Source organism: Phoenix dactylifera, chromosome 14 (genome assembly GCF_009389715.1).
Source record: "Phoenix dactylifera cultivar Barhee BC4 chromosome 14, palm_55x_up_171113_PBpolish2nd_filt_p, whole genome shotgun sequence".
NCBI classification, from domain to species: domain Eukaryota; kingdom Viridiplantae; phylum Streptophyta; class Magnoliopsida; order Arecales; family Arecaceae; genus Phoenix; species Phoenix dactylifera.
In genome coordinates this window covers 10,578,279-10,596,122 of record NC_052405.1, presented here as the reverse complement: position 1 = coordinate 10,596,122, position 17,844 = coordinate 10,578,279, and the positions used below count along the sequence as shown (strand labels likewise).

The 17,844-nt window shown below is 42.3% G+C and overlaps 2 protein-coding genes across 5 annotated transcripts in view; one reads left to right on the top strand and one right to left on the bottom strand.

Annotated features, from left to right (window-relative positions):
• Positions 1-17,844, top strand: part of LOC103715373 (hemolysin A) — a 37,157-nt gene that overhangs the window by 4,770 nt on the left and 14,543 nt on the right. The gene's annotated exons all lie outside the window — the stretch shown is intronic.
• On the bottom strand, positions 4,973-17,684 carry LOC103698913 (cleavage and polyadenylation specificity factor subunit 3-I-like). 2 transcript variants are annotated; one of them, XM_039133646.1, is made up of 5 exons: positions 17,282-17,684; positions 17,061-17,158; positions 10,321-10,415; positions 10,069-10,218; positions 4,973-6,932 (listed from the first exon to the last, which is right to left on the bottom strand). In XM_039133646.1, exons 4-5 carry the CDS (start codon positions 10,192-10,194, stop codon positions 5,295-5,297), a joined length of 1,764 nt encoding a protein of 587 aa, XP_038989574.1. In that variant the 5' UTR covers positions 10,195-10,218; positions 10,321-10,415; positions 17,061-17,158; positions 17,282-17,684; the 3' UTR covers positions 4,973-5,294. The 2 variants fall into 2 exon arrangements, with proteins under 2 accessions (XP_038989574.1, XP_038989573.1); XM_039133645.1 differs by having other exon boundaries at positions 10,321-10,366.

The following is a 17,844-nucleotide window of genomic DNA, read 5'->3' as shown; positions in this document are numbered from 1 at the left end:
TCAGCATGGTGCATCATATTGATGGGATTTGTATCATAAGAGTTAATCGTCAGCATGTTGATGATTGAATTTGTAAATGAATTGATAAATTAATAAAGTGTTATTTGGCATTATTCATCATTATTGTACATCTTTAAATGAACTTTTATATCATGAAGTCCTTAGGACTCCTTTTGTGATAAAGGAAAATTTATCTGTAAGTCCTTAAACTTGTTCGCAACCAAATGATATGTTGTTACTAAGACGACAGTATTGTCGAGATTAGGTCGTTGTGTGATATATACATTGATTGTTCTCTTAACCAAGGAGTGTAGAGACACTGATATATCAAACAGGTGAAGTATAAGAGTACAATTCACTGAACGTGACCAATTTTGGAATGCTCTACTGTCAAGAGACATTCTGAATGGATATGGGTATAAGTGTCCCTTAGATCTCAGATTACCACGGTGATTAATAAGCAACTCACTGTACTTTGGTACCGGACTAGTTGAATTTCTAATTCAGAGACGGAAGGCCACTGGGTGCAGTCAAGTACTTGCGAAGTCGGTGCATGAGTCCAGATAGAATTTGACCCTCTTGGTGACAGGAGATAATGCCCTTGTGTTCAATTTAGCAAAACCTTGGCCAGGGTAATCCTTGTGAGGAGTCACAGGATTTCTAAAGTTGAATCACATCATGGATGCACTGATTACAGAGTTGACAGAACTCTGAAGTCATCCTAGGCATTAGGAGTCATAGGGATGAATTATACGGTAACCATAGTTCAGGGTTCCAGAATATTGTTTCGCATATATTCGGCCTATCCGAACGTCGGGTACCATTGCTAGATGGTTACGTCGATTAGTACAGAAAGTTGTTTCTGTGCTACCGACTTAGGTTCGAACCTATGGGGTCACACGCATAGAAGTTTTCTAGGTTGATCATAGTGGCTGATGGATGATTAAGAATCATCCAGGAATAATTTGGTCAATTCGATTGACAAATTATCCTAAGCAAAAGTTGCATTAAAATAATTAAAGAATTATTAGAGGAATGATTGGCAATTAGATTGCTAATTAACTTAATTTGATTGAGTGATTGAGCTTAGGTTGAGCAAAATTGAATTAGATTCAATTTGGGCCATGACAGGGTTTGACCTAATCGGATTGGGCCCAACCCAAATGGATTGGACTTGACCCAATAGATGGACTTGACCCAATTGGATTGGGTTGGATCCGAGGTCCTTATCTGATAAGGATTCTAAGTTCAAAAGTTTGAAATTTGAAAAGGAGATCAATCGCTAACAATTTAGGAACCCATCTTTCCTAGTTCAAAAGTTTGAAATTTGAAAAGAAGATGAATTCCTAACAATTTAGGAACCATCTTTCCTTTTCCTTCTTGGTGAAGGAATTGAGACATCACTTTTCAGTTTTCCTTGATGCATGGCGCCTCTTACCTATTTTTAGTCAATTGTTGGCATAAAGGAAAGAGGATACATGTGCTTTAAAGATGGCGCCTACAAATATTCTAATCAGATTAAAATGAATCCCTTAAAGTAGGGGATCAAATGACACTTGTCATCATCTTGTGTCTAGCGCCATATGATAGGATTTATCTTAATTAGATTAGGATCTAATCTTATCAAATTAATGGCACATGGTGACACATGGCATGCATCTAGGGTGAGGCGCCATATAACTGAATTTATCTTAATTTGATTAAGGGGTTAATTGCTTTAAATGATGGCGTCATGACACATAGCATGATCCTATGATGAGGTGCATGATTAGAGTTGACCTAATCAAGGGATAAGATTCATCCCTTGAGATTTTATTTGTATCATGAAAGGTATATCCTTTAATGCGCCAAATAATAAAAGGAGAGGAGGAGGAGGCGTGGAATAGGAATGGAATGATTTCAATCATATTAATTTTCTTCCTTAACACACGCCAACACCTCATCACCCTCTCCCTTCAACGCCTAGAAAAAGCAGGATTCTTCCTTAAGGGAAAAGATGAAGCAATCTGATTTTGTAAAAATCAGAGAACCCATCTCCTCTTCTTCCTCATACATTCTAGTCCTTTCTCGAAGAAGTTCAAAGGTTGATCACTTTCAAGAAAGATTGATTTCAGCCATCACAGGACATCCTCGCGAGCTACCACTCCCGCGGATGTTGATCAGCCCAGGACTTTGCGTTGACGATCCATAGAGACCAGACAAACTGTGCGGCTACGAGACACAGATCCATTTGTTTCTATTTTTATAAAGGTATGAATCTAGAGACTTATCTAGAGATAGATTTTTCGCTAGCATTTTAGTTTGGATTCAATACTTCGAGGGTTCATACCTCCATTGGGGCTCTTCACGGAGTAATCTCTAGAGATTATTCGATGGACATTCGGAGATTAGTTGGATCTAAGTTGCTTAAGTTTAGAACTTAAATAAGGTCTTTAATTTCAAATTTTATATTAATCATGCATTAGATTTTAGCATAATCGTTTAAAAGATCCCGACACTTTGATTATAAGTTTTTTGTAGTGGTGTTTTTGAGATTTGATTTCTCTTGCATGCTAGAATTAAAATGTTTAATTCGATCTTTCCGCTGCATTTTTCAAACATATAAGAACTACGTATGGCTTGATCCCCCTTTTGAAGGAGTACGTGGGCAACCCAAATAGGTGCAGCCACCGATTTTGAAGAAAAAAATTTAAATTTCATCATGTTGCCACTGCTAGACTGCATAGATCTCTTTCACATATGTGTATGGCATTGATGTTGGCTATGCACAACTATGCTTATTTGTCTAGATTTTTCCTCGAATAGGAGAATCTATGGGGTGCTCTGCTCAGAACGAAGTACGGGGACCCATAATCCCTATTCGCCATGCATGCTAGACGAGGAGTATCTTTCATTTGGAGGGAGGCCTGTGTGCGCACACCGAGTGTGCTACCAAAGATCAGGTGGGAGAGTGGGGATGGTCGGACAGTCAGGATCATGAAGGATAGATGGATATCAGAGGCTTCACTACAGAGCTGGCCCACCATGGTTGACCATGGGTGGATGGAGGGTCGCAAAGTATGCGAGCTATTTGTCAGAGGGGAGCGGAGGTGGGCCTCGTTAGGCGCGTGTTCGGGGAGCTGTTGGTTGAGCAGATTCTAGCCTTTGGGATCACGAAGAGGGCAACAACAGATAGGAGGGTGTGGAGGATGACCGAATCGCCAGTGGTGAGGGTTCGTGATTTCTCGGGGCTGGTCCCGGGACCTGCGACTCGACAGATGGCGAGCAAATGGATATGGAGGATGCCCATTCACCCATGGGTTGCCTTGTTTCATTGGAAGGTGGTCTGGGGATGCTTGCCCACTAGAGCTGTGCTGGGGAGGCGGGGTGTGAGGCTCCCGACAGTTTGTGTGTCATGCCCGGAGGTTGAGGAGTTCATTTACCATGCCCTCATCGATTGCCCACGGGCCAGTCAGGCGTGGCATTTTGCTTCGACCTAGGCAGACTAGTGGTCGTCCACTGAGGATCTTTTGTGTTTTCTGGAGGCCTCGGTACGGGGCGCCGAGTCAGAGGAGAGGGGGACTCGAGTTGCCTATCTAGCCTCCCAGTGTTGGCTAGATAGGAATGCACGAGTTTTTGAGGGTGGCAGCCATCACCGAGGGTGACAGCGGCTAGAGCGCTTTTGCATGCGGCGGAGATCACCGGCACGGTAGAGGTATCGCCTACGGGGTTGGCTAGGGACATCTGGAGCCACCATTCTGCTTCTATGATGTCTAGGACTGTCTTTGTCTCCTGGAAGCCCCCACTCTCTGGTTTTCTGAAGGTGAACTTCGATGGTCGTGTGGTTGATGATGGGAGATACAGTGGTGTGGGTTTCACCATCCGAGACTACGACGCTAGACTGCTTGCGGCGGGGGGTCGGTGGACTTTTGACGCGTCAATGGCATGTGCCGAGCTTAGGGCAGCATAGGAGGGCATCTGCTATGCAAGGCGGGCGCTGGGTGCGGACCGTATCATACTTGAGAGGGATTCGGTCACGGCAGTTGGATCCGGGGTCGGGGATGTATATCTGAGGACCGACCGCTGATCCATAAGATTCGCCAACTGCTGGGGGAGAGCCACTCTTACCAGGCTTCACACGTCTACAGAGAGGCAAATGGAGCCGCAGACTGGGTTGTCTCCTTTGCAGCCCATCACTCTAGTGAATTTGTTTGGATGGGAAATAGGTCTGTGCCAGGGCCTCAATGTAGTCTTTTGTTTTTTGACTTTATTGGCTGCATCCACACCCGTTACGTGTGAGCCGCCGTTGCACAAAAAAAAATTATTTTTTTGATGTTCGACATTTTATCTTTGATTTAAATAATACAGTTTCAATGCCTACAATGGCTGCCTTACGTGCATTGCTACCTTTACAATGTCACTATAATTGCTGTAACAGCTATGATTTACATGATCGCTGTTTCAAGATTTTTTAGCTTAATTTTGTATATTGGTAGTTTAAGCAATGTCTTCTTAAGTTGTTTATTATTAAATTTTATGTTCTAACCAGTGTTATGTAGATACAAAATACCTATGATACAACCAGGTAGCTGTTAAAGCTTTGTGGTCCACTGTATATACGAAGTGAAGTGCTTACGTTCTAACTAGTGTTATGGTCCGCTATATCATTATATATGCTTTTCTGAAATTATGTTTTAGTTTGCTCCTTCATGGCCACAAATATATGCAAGTTTCAACCCACCACCGGTCGTTAGCTTCGAGAGAGTGTGCTTCCATTCCATTGTGTCCTAAATATAGAAAAGTTTTGTTCCCTATCTTTCTCATTACTTAAATATAGAAAAGTTATACATTAAAATTAATTTATCTCCTAATGGAGCAAAGAAATCGCTTCCATCCACAAGTTAGGTATGCCTGATGACAACTTCGCCAGATGGCATAATCATACTCAAATTTCAACTCAGTACATTTAAAAAAAAACCTGCAGATAAACTCATTCATAAATATCTAAGTTCAAATTATGAAATAACACCCCCTGCAAGAACTTCATTAGAGGATACATAAGAGACATTAATCTCAATGACATTAATAAGTCTACAACATCTCCCTCTTCCATCCAAATATCACATAAAACTTGACTGAGGACAAATTTCCAAAATAAAACCTGTTGTGTTAGATAATTTGATGATTACAAGCACTGAAAAGTTTTTAATATACAACAATCCCCTGAGGCCAAAGCCTCTTGCTAACTGCTTATGTGAGGCATAGCACCAAAAAGTCAGCAGAGTTGAATAACAAATATACTGTAGTTACACATCTCAAGATGCTGATGGCGGGATTGGTCTCACTGCACTTTGTATCTGTCCGAATGCTGTCTTTACTCTCTCCTTCAACCCCTCATTCTCACATTCTACTTCACCATTCTTGCCATCCAGACGCGCCACATCCCCATCGACAGTCACAACCAGTGTTCCTTCCTCTCCAATCTTGACATCCCCAAACAAGGATACAAAAAGAGCATATATTACCTTCTGCGCCATCTTCTCTGTTTCCTCCTCTGTCTTCTTGGCCTCTGCAACTGCTGTCCCCTTTGGACCTTCTCGGCTAATATTCAAGATCATAGCTACTACAGAGTCCAAAACCATGTCGCTTATGGGGTCCGATGACCACTGCAATGTCACATAGTTCTCTGACTCCTGCCTTATCGTCACCCTTTCATGCACAATCAATGTTGGTACATCAGGCTCTTCTGATGGGGACTCCACACTCTCATATATCTGCTTCAACCTATGCTTTATAACTCCGAAAGCACCAGAATAAGGGACGGAGATCCTCTGGGTAATATTCGCTGCGGACAGCTGTGAGAAGACATGGAGATCATCCGATGCCATTATCTGATATGTAAAGCCCTTCTTGACCAGTAAGCCGCTGACTGTTTCCCCAACTTCTGGTGTCTTGTCAGCCAGCCTTCCAATTGTTTTGGCCATTTTTTTGGAACTAAAATACATCTCCACTGACTGGCAGTTCTTGGGGGAAATGATCTTAGCATTCCTATCAGCAAATTGGGTTATAAGCTTCTGCTTAAGCCTTGCCATCTCATTGGCTCCTCCATGGACAAGAATTATATTGGGAGGCATGAGCTCCTTCAAGAAGGTGCTTGTCTGTGCGAAATCCGCATGAGCTGAGAAGGAGATGTAATATACCTGCATGTTGAGAGGAGCAGTGAGGCCATTCATTAGGGTGACTTCTTTTGGCTCATTGATGATGGTTTTTAAGAGTGTCCCTTCCACAACATACCCAGGAATAACACAAGCATTCTTTTTATCTGTGCACCATTTATCAAACAGTTGTCTAGAAAGCCCACTCTGGAGGCCACCTGGACTTGCCATAACCACTGATGGACCCACATCAGCAAAATTCTCTATGCTCTTCAACGGAGAAATGTGCTTAAAATCGAATGGGTTTGAGTTTGCAAACTGGTTCCGAATCCTCTCATTCATGGCATTTATATAGGTCTGGTAGACAGCCATGCATCTCTTGGCAAGAGGGGAGGCATAGTAGATGGGAATGTTATGGAGCTCTGCATGGTTAGACCAGTACTCATCCAGGATGAGGAGGAGTTCTTGGGCTCTGCCAAGGGCAAAAGCAGGAATAAGCACACGGCCACCTTGGGAGACGGTTGAGTGGATGACATCTGTAAAGCGCTTCTCTCGGATAAGACGGGGCTGGTGGAGCTGGACACCACAGGTGGACTCAATGATACAGATATCAGGGGAGAATTGTGGAATTTCAGCAGCTCGGAGATGGCGGTCCTCTTCACGAGAGTAGTCACCGGTGTATAGAACCCGGACACCAGCAATATCAACCATGAACATGGCAGCACCCAGAACATGACCAGCAGTATAGCACCAAAAGCGAATACCATTCACTTCAAGTGTCTGGTGGAAGTCTATGACCTGGAGACAGGGTGGACAGTATCTAATCTTGTACGATTGCTTCTATTTTATTAAAATTTTTAAAAAGGTCATGTCAAGATAAAGATATTCAAAGTAATACTATGTTCGTGTTGGCATTGGATATACAGACTTGTCAAGTGATCAACCACACAAATTTACCATGAACACTTTACTGATCTCTAATGTTGGAAGAGGCTTCACTAAGCAGGTGATTGTCCCAGCTACTTTATACTGTTCAATGTCCAGCACTAATTTGTAGTATATTTATTTGTCATTTGAGGCCACCTTTCAAGAGAGAACAGGGGGAAAATCATTTCTCCATCCAAAAATTAATTCAAGCTGCTCCAGTCCATAATGAAGAACCCATCCAAATGCGTATCTGACTCCACTACATAATCTCCTAACTCCTTAAAGAAATAAGGTAAATTATAGCGAAGTCCACATTTTGCTAGCCATGCAGCCTAATAAGAATTTAACTGTACAACCTTTACTAACATTATACCCACTTCCTGCCCTAATTCCCTTGCCAACTTCTTGTTATGTCACTTCATGCCCTAAAACTTTAACCCTCACCCCCCCCACACCCCCCCCTCCCCCCCCCCCCCCCCCCCCCCCCCCCCCCGCGCCATTTTTTTTCCCAACACGCAATGCACACAGACAATGATATCTAATATTAATCATAAGTTGCTATAAACAATCTCACCCACCCACTAGTTTGCATAGCCACATCCACAAGCATAGATCTTTTGAATTCTATCAATTATTGAAGTGCCAAAGACCCACTTAAAGACATCTGCTGTTGCCCAGTATGAGAGTAAAGCAAACAAGACAAAGACAGGGTGTTTGGGCATGCAAAGTCTGTGAATTCACCCTATTTGTTGTAATTCCATGTCTAACAAGCCATTTGGTAGTGACTTTCAACATTTCTAAAGGTAAATTATAAATATATGGTGCTTTTTAGATGGAGGACTGACATTAAACTTTCAGTGGGAGTGATCATTATTGTAGATTGTACCTCAAGTTGCAAGAATGACAAATTTGGTGTGAAAGTTTATGCCTGCTAAAAAAAAGAATTTGTTTCAGTTCGATAAAATGAGGTGAAGAGATGATGTCGCAAGAAGATCAGAGTGATCATATGCAGAGGTCAAGCTCCCCCCCTCCCATCTTTCCCCAGTTTACCTCCTCCAGTGTTAGTCAATAGACGTTATTCATTTCGTTGTCATTTGCAAGATACGCCTGAGGGAAGAACGCATTCCAATTAAGATAGCATCAGGAGGGTTTTTAGCATTCTAAAGGGGAATGATGTTTATTGTGCTTATCAGATCTTTTGTAATAATATAAGCTTTCATCCAGCTTTCTTCCCCTCTCTCTGCAGAAATCAACAAGGTTCTCAACTGTCAAGGCTGTCAGACAGTTCCACAAGGAGAGGAACCCGAATTGCATAGACAATTCTTAGGCACCTATTGACTCACGGGGTCCATTATTTTTCTTAAAGCATGTGTTAGGAAAAGCAATATCTTATTATTAAACTAAAAAACCATATCATTTGAGGATGAAAATATGTACCTGAAAACAAAAATTAAGGGATACAAGGTTTCAGCTTAATAATCAAAACACGCTGACATTTGTTTAAAAAAAGCAAAAGGACCACCTGAGTCTCTAGCCGGTCTGCCATAGCATTTAGAGGTCCTCTCCACTTGGAGACCACCTGACTGCCTTGACAATATTGATTCCTGGCATCATTAACTTAAGACCTAGGGAATTAAAAATAAACTAAGACATGATAATTTCCTACATAGAGGTATTGTTGGAAGGACCCTCACATTATCAGATTATTTAGAAACAGATCAACACAATTAAAAGATTTTGATATGAAAAGGTTGTGGGCCCTCCAATCAAGTTATAACTAAATGATTAGGAAACTGTAACATCCTGACTTTTCTTCTTGCTATTACCCATATTTGACCAAAAATATGTCATCCTTTAGAAAAGGAGTATTTTTCTTAGGAGAATGGGTAGCTGCCATTGTTAGGGCATCCAGATATACTAGCCACAGTTACTTCCTTGAGATTGTGCTGCTAAAGAACAAGAAGAAACACACCAAAATTTACGCAGGAATATCTTTTAAACTCATGGCACCAAAAAAATAATTAGTCCAGCATCTAAATGATGGGGAAGCACATAAAAGTATTGAGATATGCATAAGATCCTGCATACACTAACACGCCTGCACCATTCTTGTGCTAAAGACCAGGTAAAGTGAAAGAAGGAAAGCTCGTTTGTGGTTGACATTAGCAAGGGAGATTTCGAATCTCAACAAAATAGTTGGTCTAACAATCATTAGCTTTCAAGGCTCAACAAACTTAAGAACAAGAGAGACAAAAAAAAAGTTTTGATATCAAAAAATCCTAGATTGGAGAAAAATATAGCTAACATTATGAAAGATCTTAACAGAATTAAAATCTAAAAAAATGTGAAGGAAAGAAGAAATAAAAATATGACAAATGGGGCTTCCAAGAATCTTCAGGACGTTATCTCTACATAACTTCCAAATGGGCATAACGAGGACCAACAGATAACTGGAAACATTACCACTCACACAAAGTGGTAACCATTAAACATTAATCATGCATGAGGTAGCTGAAGCCTATGACTAAAAAACAACTAGAGTAATCTATGTTGAATAATCTTTTAAGGCATGAAGGAGAAAAGTCTAAAATGTTTTATCATGATGGAGCTTGATGAAAGCAGTAAAGTTTGATAAAACAAGGAAAGTCATATACTGAAATTGGAGGACCATCAACCAAGCAAAGCTTCTCAACAATGCCAATAGGAATCATAGAGAAAAGTCTGGCCCAATATGGATAATTTGATGAAGGTCATCATAGAATAACTATGATCTTTGCAGAAACAGAAGTGCACAAATGAAATTCTGATGTTTCTTAGATAAGCTAAGAAAGAGATTCAAAACCAAAATAAAAAATATAAGTTCAGCTTCTAAGAGCAATCATTTCAGAAGCAACAGACTGCATATTTATAAATAAAAGAATAGATAGTGGAGAGTGAAAGAAATCAGAAGGAACACACAAAGGCTGAAAGCTCCCTGATATGAAGTTGTTAAGAAGCTTTATCTTACCTCAATTTTGTCCATTGAACGAAGAATATCTTGCTCATCATACAGCATATCCTCAACAGAAACTTTGATCACTTTCACATAATCTGACAAAAGCAACCTGTAAATAGCCTTAGTTGCATGCGTCATGAAAACCCGGCCCTTGAAAGTAGTCTGCAGATTAGTTTCAAATATTTAAGGACACAAGTAAAGAAAAACTATGAACAATCAGTGGAAAAAAATGCATAAGCATCCTGCAGAATTATCGACACATACCTTCTCCAGAAAGTATGGCAATGAGGCAGCATGATCAAGGTGAAAGCTGCAAATTAACCACGATTCATTAGATAAATCCACTTTCTTTGAAGTGTCTGCAAAACAAATGTGGGCAAGGTAAAGTGGTGAGTGCAACAATGATGCTAAAGACTCAAGAAAGGTAGATGTTTATTGTTCAATAAAATCACAAAGAAATCAAATTATGGTTCATGACACAACCTTGGCCAGTATACATATTAAAATTCCAAAATTTGCAACCCAAGTTCTGCATTGGTTCAACAGAAACAACTCTAACACAAATCTAGAAAGAGGGCCTCCCATAAATAGGGATGGGAAACTCGAAATTGTTGGTCAAAATTAATAGTCTCCAACAGGATTTCCTTAAATATTGGGTATATTTCTAATAATGAATCTCATATATCAGATCCTTTTGTGGCTTTTTATCTTTTAGAGGGATTTTCTTCCTGTTTGGGCTGCAAGCTCACAAAGATTCCTGCTATTTGGCTATCTTTAAAATAAACAGAAGGTATTGTTAAAGCAGTCTAGCATAACCAAGTTAACTGAATTTCTCTATTACAACTTCAAAATTCAAATAAACATTTGGTACGGGGGAGCTTAGCAGTCCTACTGATGTAATAAGTGAAATTTAGGCTTTTTTGAACACTCAAACACATGCAGATGCAAGAGTTGTCAAGATTAAAGGATAAAAAGGAAAGGAGAAGGCCATCAAATCTGCAACCCTAGAGATGCTAGAAATTATCTTTCCAGATTGCTTGTTGCATTCTGAAAAACTCAGGGTTGGATAAACAAGGCCTCCATTTAGGCCACCCATTTCCCTCCTTTTGTTTTCCCTAAACAACAAGATCCTAACCATGTGGGAGGTATCACATAACAAAGTGGCTGGGCATTCATAGATGCTGTAATCCTTGTTATCAATTTGGAAATTGAAACCACTGTTTCATGTGCATTCTACACCTAGATACGATTAGATTTATGGCTTCATGAACCACATTATGAACAAGATCAGAAACTCACACATGCAATCAAGTGGCCATTTAAACTATTTTGATACAAGAGATTTAGTCATTTAAATTCATTGCATCAGCCATTGGATGCTTAGGTCACTAAATCTTTTACATACACGCAGGCCCACCACACCTAAGCTCACTTGAAGTACCGAGTGTTTTATCAAAGCTTGGACTGCGCAGAAGTTAACTTGCATGCATGTCTCCAGGTGGGACACTAATGGGGGGGCGCTCTCAGTCCCCAAGCCCTATACCATTGCCTTCCCTTGCCTCTTGGCTTCTTGCCGAGTTGCAATGCTGCCGTGGACCGATTGGAAGGTAAACGCCAAGGGTTTGCTCGTAGGAATTGAAAGTGGCAGCAAATTTCTACGCCCAATTGGGTTGGAACACACAGTCGGATGGATGAAACTTGATTGCATAGTAGCTATTCATTTGAACCGAAATGAAGAATATAAAGTACAAGTGCAAACAAATAAATCTAGTGGGGTATACAAAGTTCCCGCACTAGCCCAATCTACTAAGGACTCGGAAGGAATCCCTAATAGCCCAATCTAGCAGAGGTAAACATTCTTCTGGCTAGCCTAATTTATCGAGAACTTGATGTGATTCTCCCTAGCCTAAGCCCTAAGGCCGAATCATACAAGTGGACTCTCTACAGGTTTCTTCACAATCTAGATGCATGCCTCGTTTGGTTGGCACGCGCGGCTGGCCGGGCGCACAAGCATTAGTGCATAGCGTGCGCGAACGTTGCCTCGTTTGGCTAGCGCGCTCGGCTGGCCGGGCGCGCAGACACTAGTGCGTAGCGCGCTCGGCTGGTCGGACGCGCAAACACTGATGCGTAGCGCGCTCGACCTCTGCCCTGCTTCGTTTGAGCCCGTTGTACTGATGGGGCGAATTCTGGCATGCGGGCTGGTCCTACGCGTTGTCGTTGTTGTTGTCGTGCACAGGCGCTGGTCTTTGGCCTGTGCCGATTTGCCTTTGCCTGTTTTGGCTGCCTAAGGCTTGGTCAGCCTCTAGGCTCATCAGTTGCCCAATCTGGTCTCCAAATGTTGCTTGGACCTCGCCTGGCTGAGTGCCATGGCTGTGTGGTTTTGGAAGATTTCCATCAATCCCCCTTCCTTCAAGAATATCCTTGTCCTCAAGGATGAAAGTTGGATATGACCGGGCTACCTCGTCGCAGTCCTCCTCACTGCCCACGTCCAGCAGGTATGCCTGGCCAGTCTTGCAGCGATGCTCACGGCTCCATTTGTCGCCGCATTTGAAACAGAGACTGTGCTTGATGCGGTCTTGAAGCTCCTCTTGGGTAAGTTTCTTGACAGGCTGCGGCTTACTGCTGGATGTCGCGGCCCCTTTTTCTCTAAAATTTGCTTTGGGTGGTAGGAATTCGGTGACCTTATAGTCGGACCCATCCTTGGCCATTTGCCGCTCTAGCCGATAGCTTTGATCCAGGATCTCAACCATACGCATTGCCTCCTGCAACCTGGTCGGCTGCTTGAGCTTTATCTCCTTGGCCAGCCATGGTTTGAGACCGTCAATGAAGGTCCCAAGCAAGGCTTCTTCGGACCATCCGCTGACCAATATTTGCAGCTGTCGGAACTCATCGATGTAGCCTCGGACCTTGCCTGCTTGTTTAAGTTTGGCGAGTTGGCCATGATGGTTGATGACGGAAGGTCCCCATTGCATCATGAATTCATCTACAAAGGCTGACCAACCCATTCTCCTGCCTTCCTTCTCATATAAGGCCCGAATCAACCTCCAGCACCGGTTTGTCCTGCCTTCTAGGTGAAAACTAGCAAGGGTTACTTGACCAGTTCTTGGCACTTCATACACATCAAAGTACTGATCTACCTTGCCCAACCACTCATATGGGTCTCCTCGCTAAACTTTGAAAAATCTATTTTGGGTGGCTTAAGCCCTCGCTCCCTTGACCGAGGACCCCCCTCATCAAAGTCTTCATCCCGACCTCCTCTCATTCTCCTCTCCCAATGCTCTCTTCGGCCATGAGGCCTTTGAGCGGGGAAGGACTCCTCTTCGGCCATAATTTCGTCCCCATAGTAGTCTTCTTGCCTCACACTTTCTCTATTTTCTTCAACCCATCTCTCCAACACTATCCCGGATCCTTCTATTCTACTCCCCAGTCTCTTGTTTTCTCTCATGCCATAACCCCAACTGCCTCCTTCACTCTCCTCTTCTCTTGCCTGGCCCTGCCTTGAGGCATGCAACCTAGGCCTCTCCCTCTAATATTTCTCTCTCCCCCTCTCTTCCATTCTCCTCTCCAATCTTTCTAAGTTAGCATTCGTCTCCCTTCTCATCTCCACTCCTCTTCTCATCTCGGCCAAGATATTGGATAGGATTTTTAATGCCCTGCCATGTTGCACCGAATGGCTTTCTAAGGCCTCAATCCTTTGCTGGTGGTCATTTGAGTTCTCCACGGACTCCATCTTTACAAGGCTGAAATTTAAAGAAAAGAAAGTTCAAGTATGGCATTACCTCTTGAGATATATTATCTCAATGAAAGCATCAATAATGGGAGGCACTCTCGGTCCCCAAGCCCCACACCATTGCCTTCCCTTGCCTCTTGGCTTCTTACCGAGTTGCAATGCTGCCGTTGACCGATTAGAAGGTAAACGCCAAGAGTTTGCTCGTATGAATTGGAAGTGGCAGCAAATTCCTACGCCCAACTTGGTTGGAACACACAGTCAGATGGATGAAAATTGATTGCACAGTGGCTATTCATTTGAACTGAAATGAAGAATACAAAGTACAAATGCAAACAAATAAATCTAGTGGGGTATACAAGGTTTTCGCACTAGCCCAATCTACTAAGGACTCGGAAGAAATTCCTAATAGCCCAATCTAGCAGAGGTGGACATTCCTCTGGCTAGCCTAATCTAGTGAGAACTTGATGTGGTTCTCCCTAGCCCAAGCCCTAAGGCCGAATCATACAAGTAGACTCTCCACAGATTTCTTCACAATCTAGATGCATGCCTCATTTGGTTAGCGTGCGCGGCTGGCCGAGTGCGCAAGCGCCAGTGCGTAGCGCGCGCAGCCGTTGCCTCGTTTGGCTGGCGCGCTTGGCTGGCCGAGCGCGCAGACACCGGTGCGTAGCGTGCTCAGCTGGTCGGGCACGCAGAAACTGATGCGTAGCGCGCTCGGCCTCTGCGCTGCTTAGTTGGCGCCCGTTGTGCTGATGGGGCGAATTCTGGTGCGCGAGCTGGTCCTGCGCGCTGCCGTTGTTGTCGCGCACAGGCGCTGGTCTTGGCCTGTGCCTATTTGCTTTTGCCTGTTTTGGCCGCCAAAGGCTTGGTCAGCCTCTAGACTCATCAGTTGCCCAATCTAATCCCCGAATGTTGCTTGGACCTCGCCTCGCTAGGTGCCATGGCTGTGTGGTTTTGAGGGATTTCCATCAGACACCTGATTTGAATGATTGCTAAACTATCAAGAGATTCCATGTGAAGGCCGGGACAAATCTTATTAAGGTAAGAGTTTAAAAGGATATCAAGAAAGCAATCTCATCCAAAGTTTTCTTTCTTATCTCTTCATTGGTTGGTCTATCGCTAGCTAAGGCATAAACTCAAATGTCCCATGCATGGGATTCAATTGGCTCTGGTTCATGGTGAGACTTATCAATTCGGCAATAAAAACTTAGTTTTTGACACTTGCATTTAGTCTTCAAATCAACAGACTATCTAGATTCACTTTCCACTGATCCTTATGTAGAGGAAAGGCTTACTTATTGAGCTTCCTACTACTGCTTTAATCACTAACGGGACGGAATTTGCGATTTGACTTGATCCACTAAGACCTTCAACATGGAAGGATGTGATTTGCTCTTGAGCTTCTCGTCTCCTCAATGGATTGGCTCATGCTACATCAAATCCAGCTATCAACAATTGAGATACTCGAGTTCTAATTAGAACCTTAAATATATAATTTATGTTAGTTAAATTAAATCCCACCACTTCTTCCCCATCCTCAAGTCTCAGATGCGAGATTTTTTCATATCTATTTCTCCCAAGGCTTATCTCTCCCACGTCTATATAGCAAGCTTGGCCTCCCTTAAGAGACAACAGCTCATGTCATGAGTTCTACACCTTCGTCGTAGTGACGAAGATCTCAAGGAGAGAAGCATCCATGAAGAGATGCCAATAGAAGAGAAGCTCCTTGCCAGCAAGCTCTCTTCGTGAGATAGCTTCAAACTTAGAAGGTGAAGACTTACATCCATCAAAGAAGAAAGAGAAGATTCAAGTCTTGGTGATCCATTTCTCCTCCTTTATTTCTTCTTTATTCCACTGTAGCTATCATTTTCTGTCTTTGTTGGTTCAGATGTTGAAGTCATAAAACAATAGATGGACTCACTGTCCACCTTTGAGTGAGAAAAGAGATGATTTCTTGCTTCGCAAAGACAAAGCCAGGTCCCTTTTTAAATTGTTCTCAATCACAGGATGCTGCTGGTTATGCTCCTACTATTCCTGTAATAGATAAAATCTAATTTACAGGTCTGATCGACTATCTACTGCAAGCAAATTAAAGACCCATCAGGTTTCTTTGCCTTCAAATACCATCCTCATCCAATGGTGGATCAAGGAAAAGAGGCCTTTGCAATCTAAAACATTAAAACTGGATGCTGGACACATCCATGGAGAGCTGCAGCATGTTATCTATCAATCTGATAAAATATATACTTGAAGCCATCGAAGGAAGATCTGTTATGATTTGATGATTCTAAATTTCATTCAGATCCAATAGTGGAGCAACGACCTTCGAAATTCAGATAACTAAATCTGGATTCTGGGCATATCCGCTAGTGCCTGCTTAGTCCCAAGATAGGCCATAATAATTGGTATGTCAAGTGAGCTTAGGTGTGATGGGCCTACATATACTTAAAAGTTATAGTGAACCAAGCACCCAATAGTTGGTGGAATGGTATTTAGATGACTAAATTTATTGCATCATAATAATTTAAATGGTCACTTGGTTGCATGGGTAAGTTTCAGATATTGCTCATATATGGTTCATGAAGCAATAAATATAATCGTATCTTGGTGTAAATTGCACGCACACCCAACAACCGCGCATGAAAAGACATTGGAGTACTTCGAAAATTTTTCTGCACATTGTTTGCTGACAAGTTATGCGAAAAGCATAACAAAAAACTTGTGATCACATCAAAAATTAAGAGGTGATAGTGAGTTGAGCTTTTTATTTATTTTGCCAAAGGAGCAACTTTAGAATGAAGAGAGATCCTCTTCTTGCCACCCAAATTGTTGGGGTTTCAATGGAATTTTGCTTGTCTCCCATACCATCGATTATCGAGCAAAAAATTACAATAACAACTTTCATTGTTTTAATCAACCATACGTTCATGCTTACACATCCTAGCATCAATTTTGACATCGGATGTCAATATATCTTTGTCCCAACTAAGAAAAAACATTAGAAGCAAATGACTCACTTTTAGCACTTGGCTGCAACAAAAATAAGTTTGATATTGAGAAATTACCGAAATCAGCAGGGCAATCCATGATACAGTCAGCAACAAAATATAACAAGAATGAAATTTCCTTTCATTGTTTAAATGTAGAACCATTTCACATAATCAACATAAACCATAACTTCACACAATTCATATAAGCATCAAGTCCATTCTTAATTTTTCATAAATAAATTTTTATTTATCAACAATTATAGAGAACGAGGAGGAGTAACACATACTGAGTCACAAGAAGCACGTCGATAGTCGAAGGATCGATCTCATCAAAATATGGCAAGGCAGCCATCCCCGAGTACGCTAGATGGATTCCACAGTCGAACTGCCAACCACCCAAAACAAACCCACTCTCAATCTCACAGAAACCAAGCTCACAACACGAGAAATGAATCAATAGTAGACACGGTAGACAAAACGGGAGAAAGAAAGGTTAAAGCTTTTATACCAAGACGGTCTTCCCTTTGTAGGACATATACACACAGGAGCGCCCCACCTCATTGCCGGCGCCCAATGGGGTGATGGTGAGCCGATCCCCTTCCCTCGTCGCCGTCGATTCCCGCCTCTTGAGCGCCCAGACCTGGCCGCCGGTCATGGCGGACGCCATCTCTAAACCACCAAAGGCGCGATCTTGGTAAGCTGGGCTATAAATCCATCTCTATACGTAAGAAATCCTTCGCCTTCCTAGGGTTTCGGCTGGTTCAAAGGATAGAATCTGAGCTCTAAACTGGATTGGGGGGTTTCGAAATGGAAATCTCGCAGTGGGTGGAATGATACGAAGAGATATTGGAAGAGAGAGAGAGAGAGGAGGACCGAGATTTCTGTTGAAATAGTTTAGGGTTTGGGATGCCTAGTCTGATTCGGTTTAAGCAGGGATCCCGGCTCCTATAGTCGGCAATAGAAAATCATGGGACTCAGTCAGAAATCGGCTGCGAACTACCCTTCCACATGTATATTTTGATAAATACGTACCAATAACAGTAGTATAGGTAGATTTTCTTGAATATATTT

Coding starts and splice junctions, on each gene's coding strand:
- LOC103698913 (XM_039133645.1), bottom strand. CDS start 17,440: ATGGCGTCCGCCATGACCGGCGGCCAGGTCTGGGCGCTCAAGAGGCGG. Junction 17,159..17,281: donor ACAAAGGGAAGACCGTCTTG/GTATAAAAGCTT, acceptor GGTGGTTGGCAG/TTCGACTGTGGAATCCATCT. Junction 10,367..17,060: donor GACGTGCTTCTTGTGACTCA/GTATGTGTTACT, acceptor GTTAATTTGCAG/CTTTCACCTTGATCATGCTG.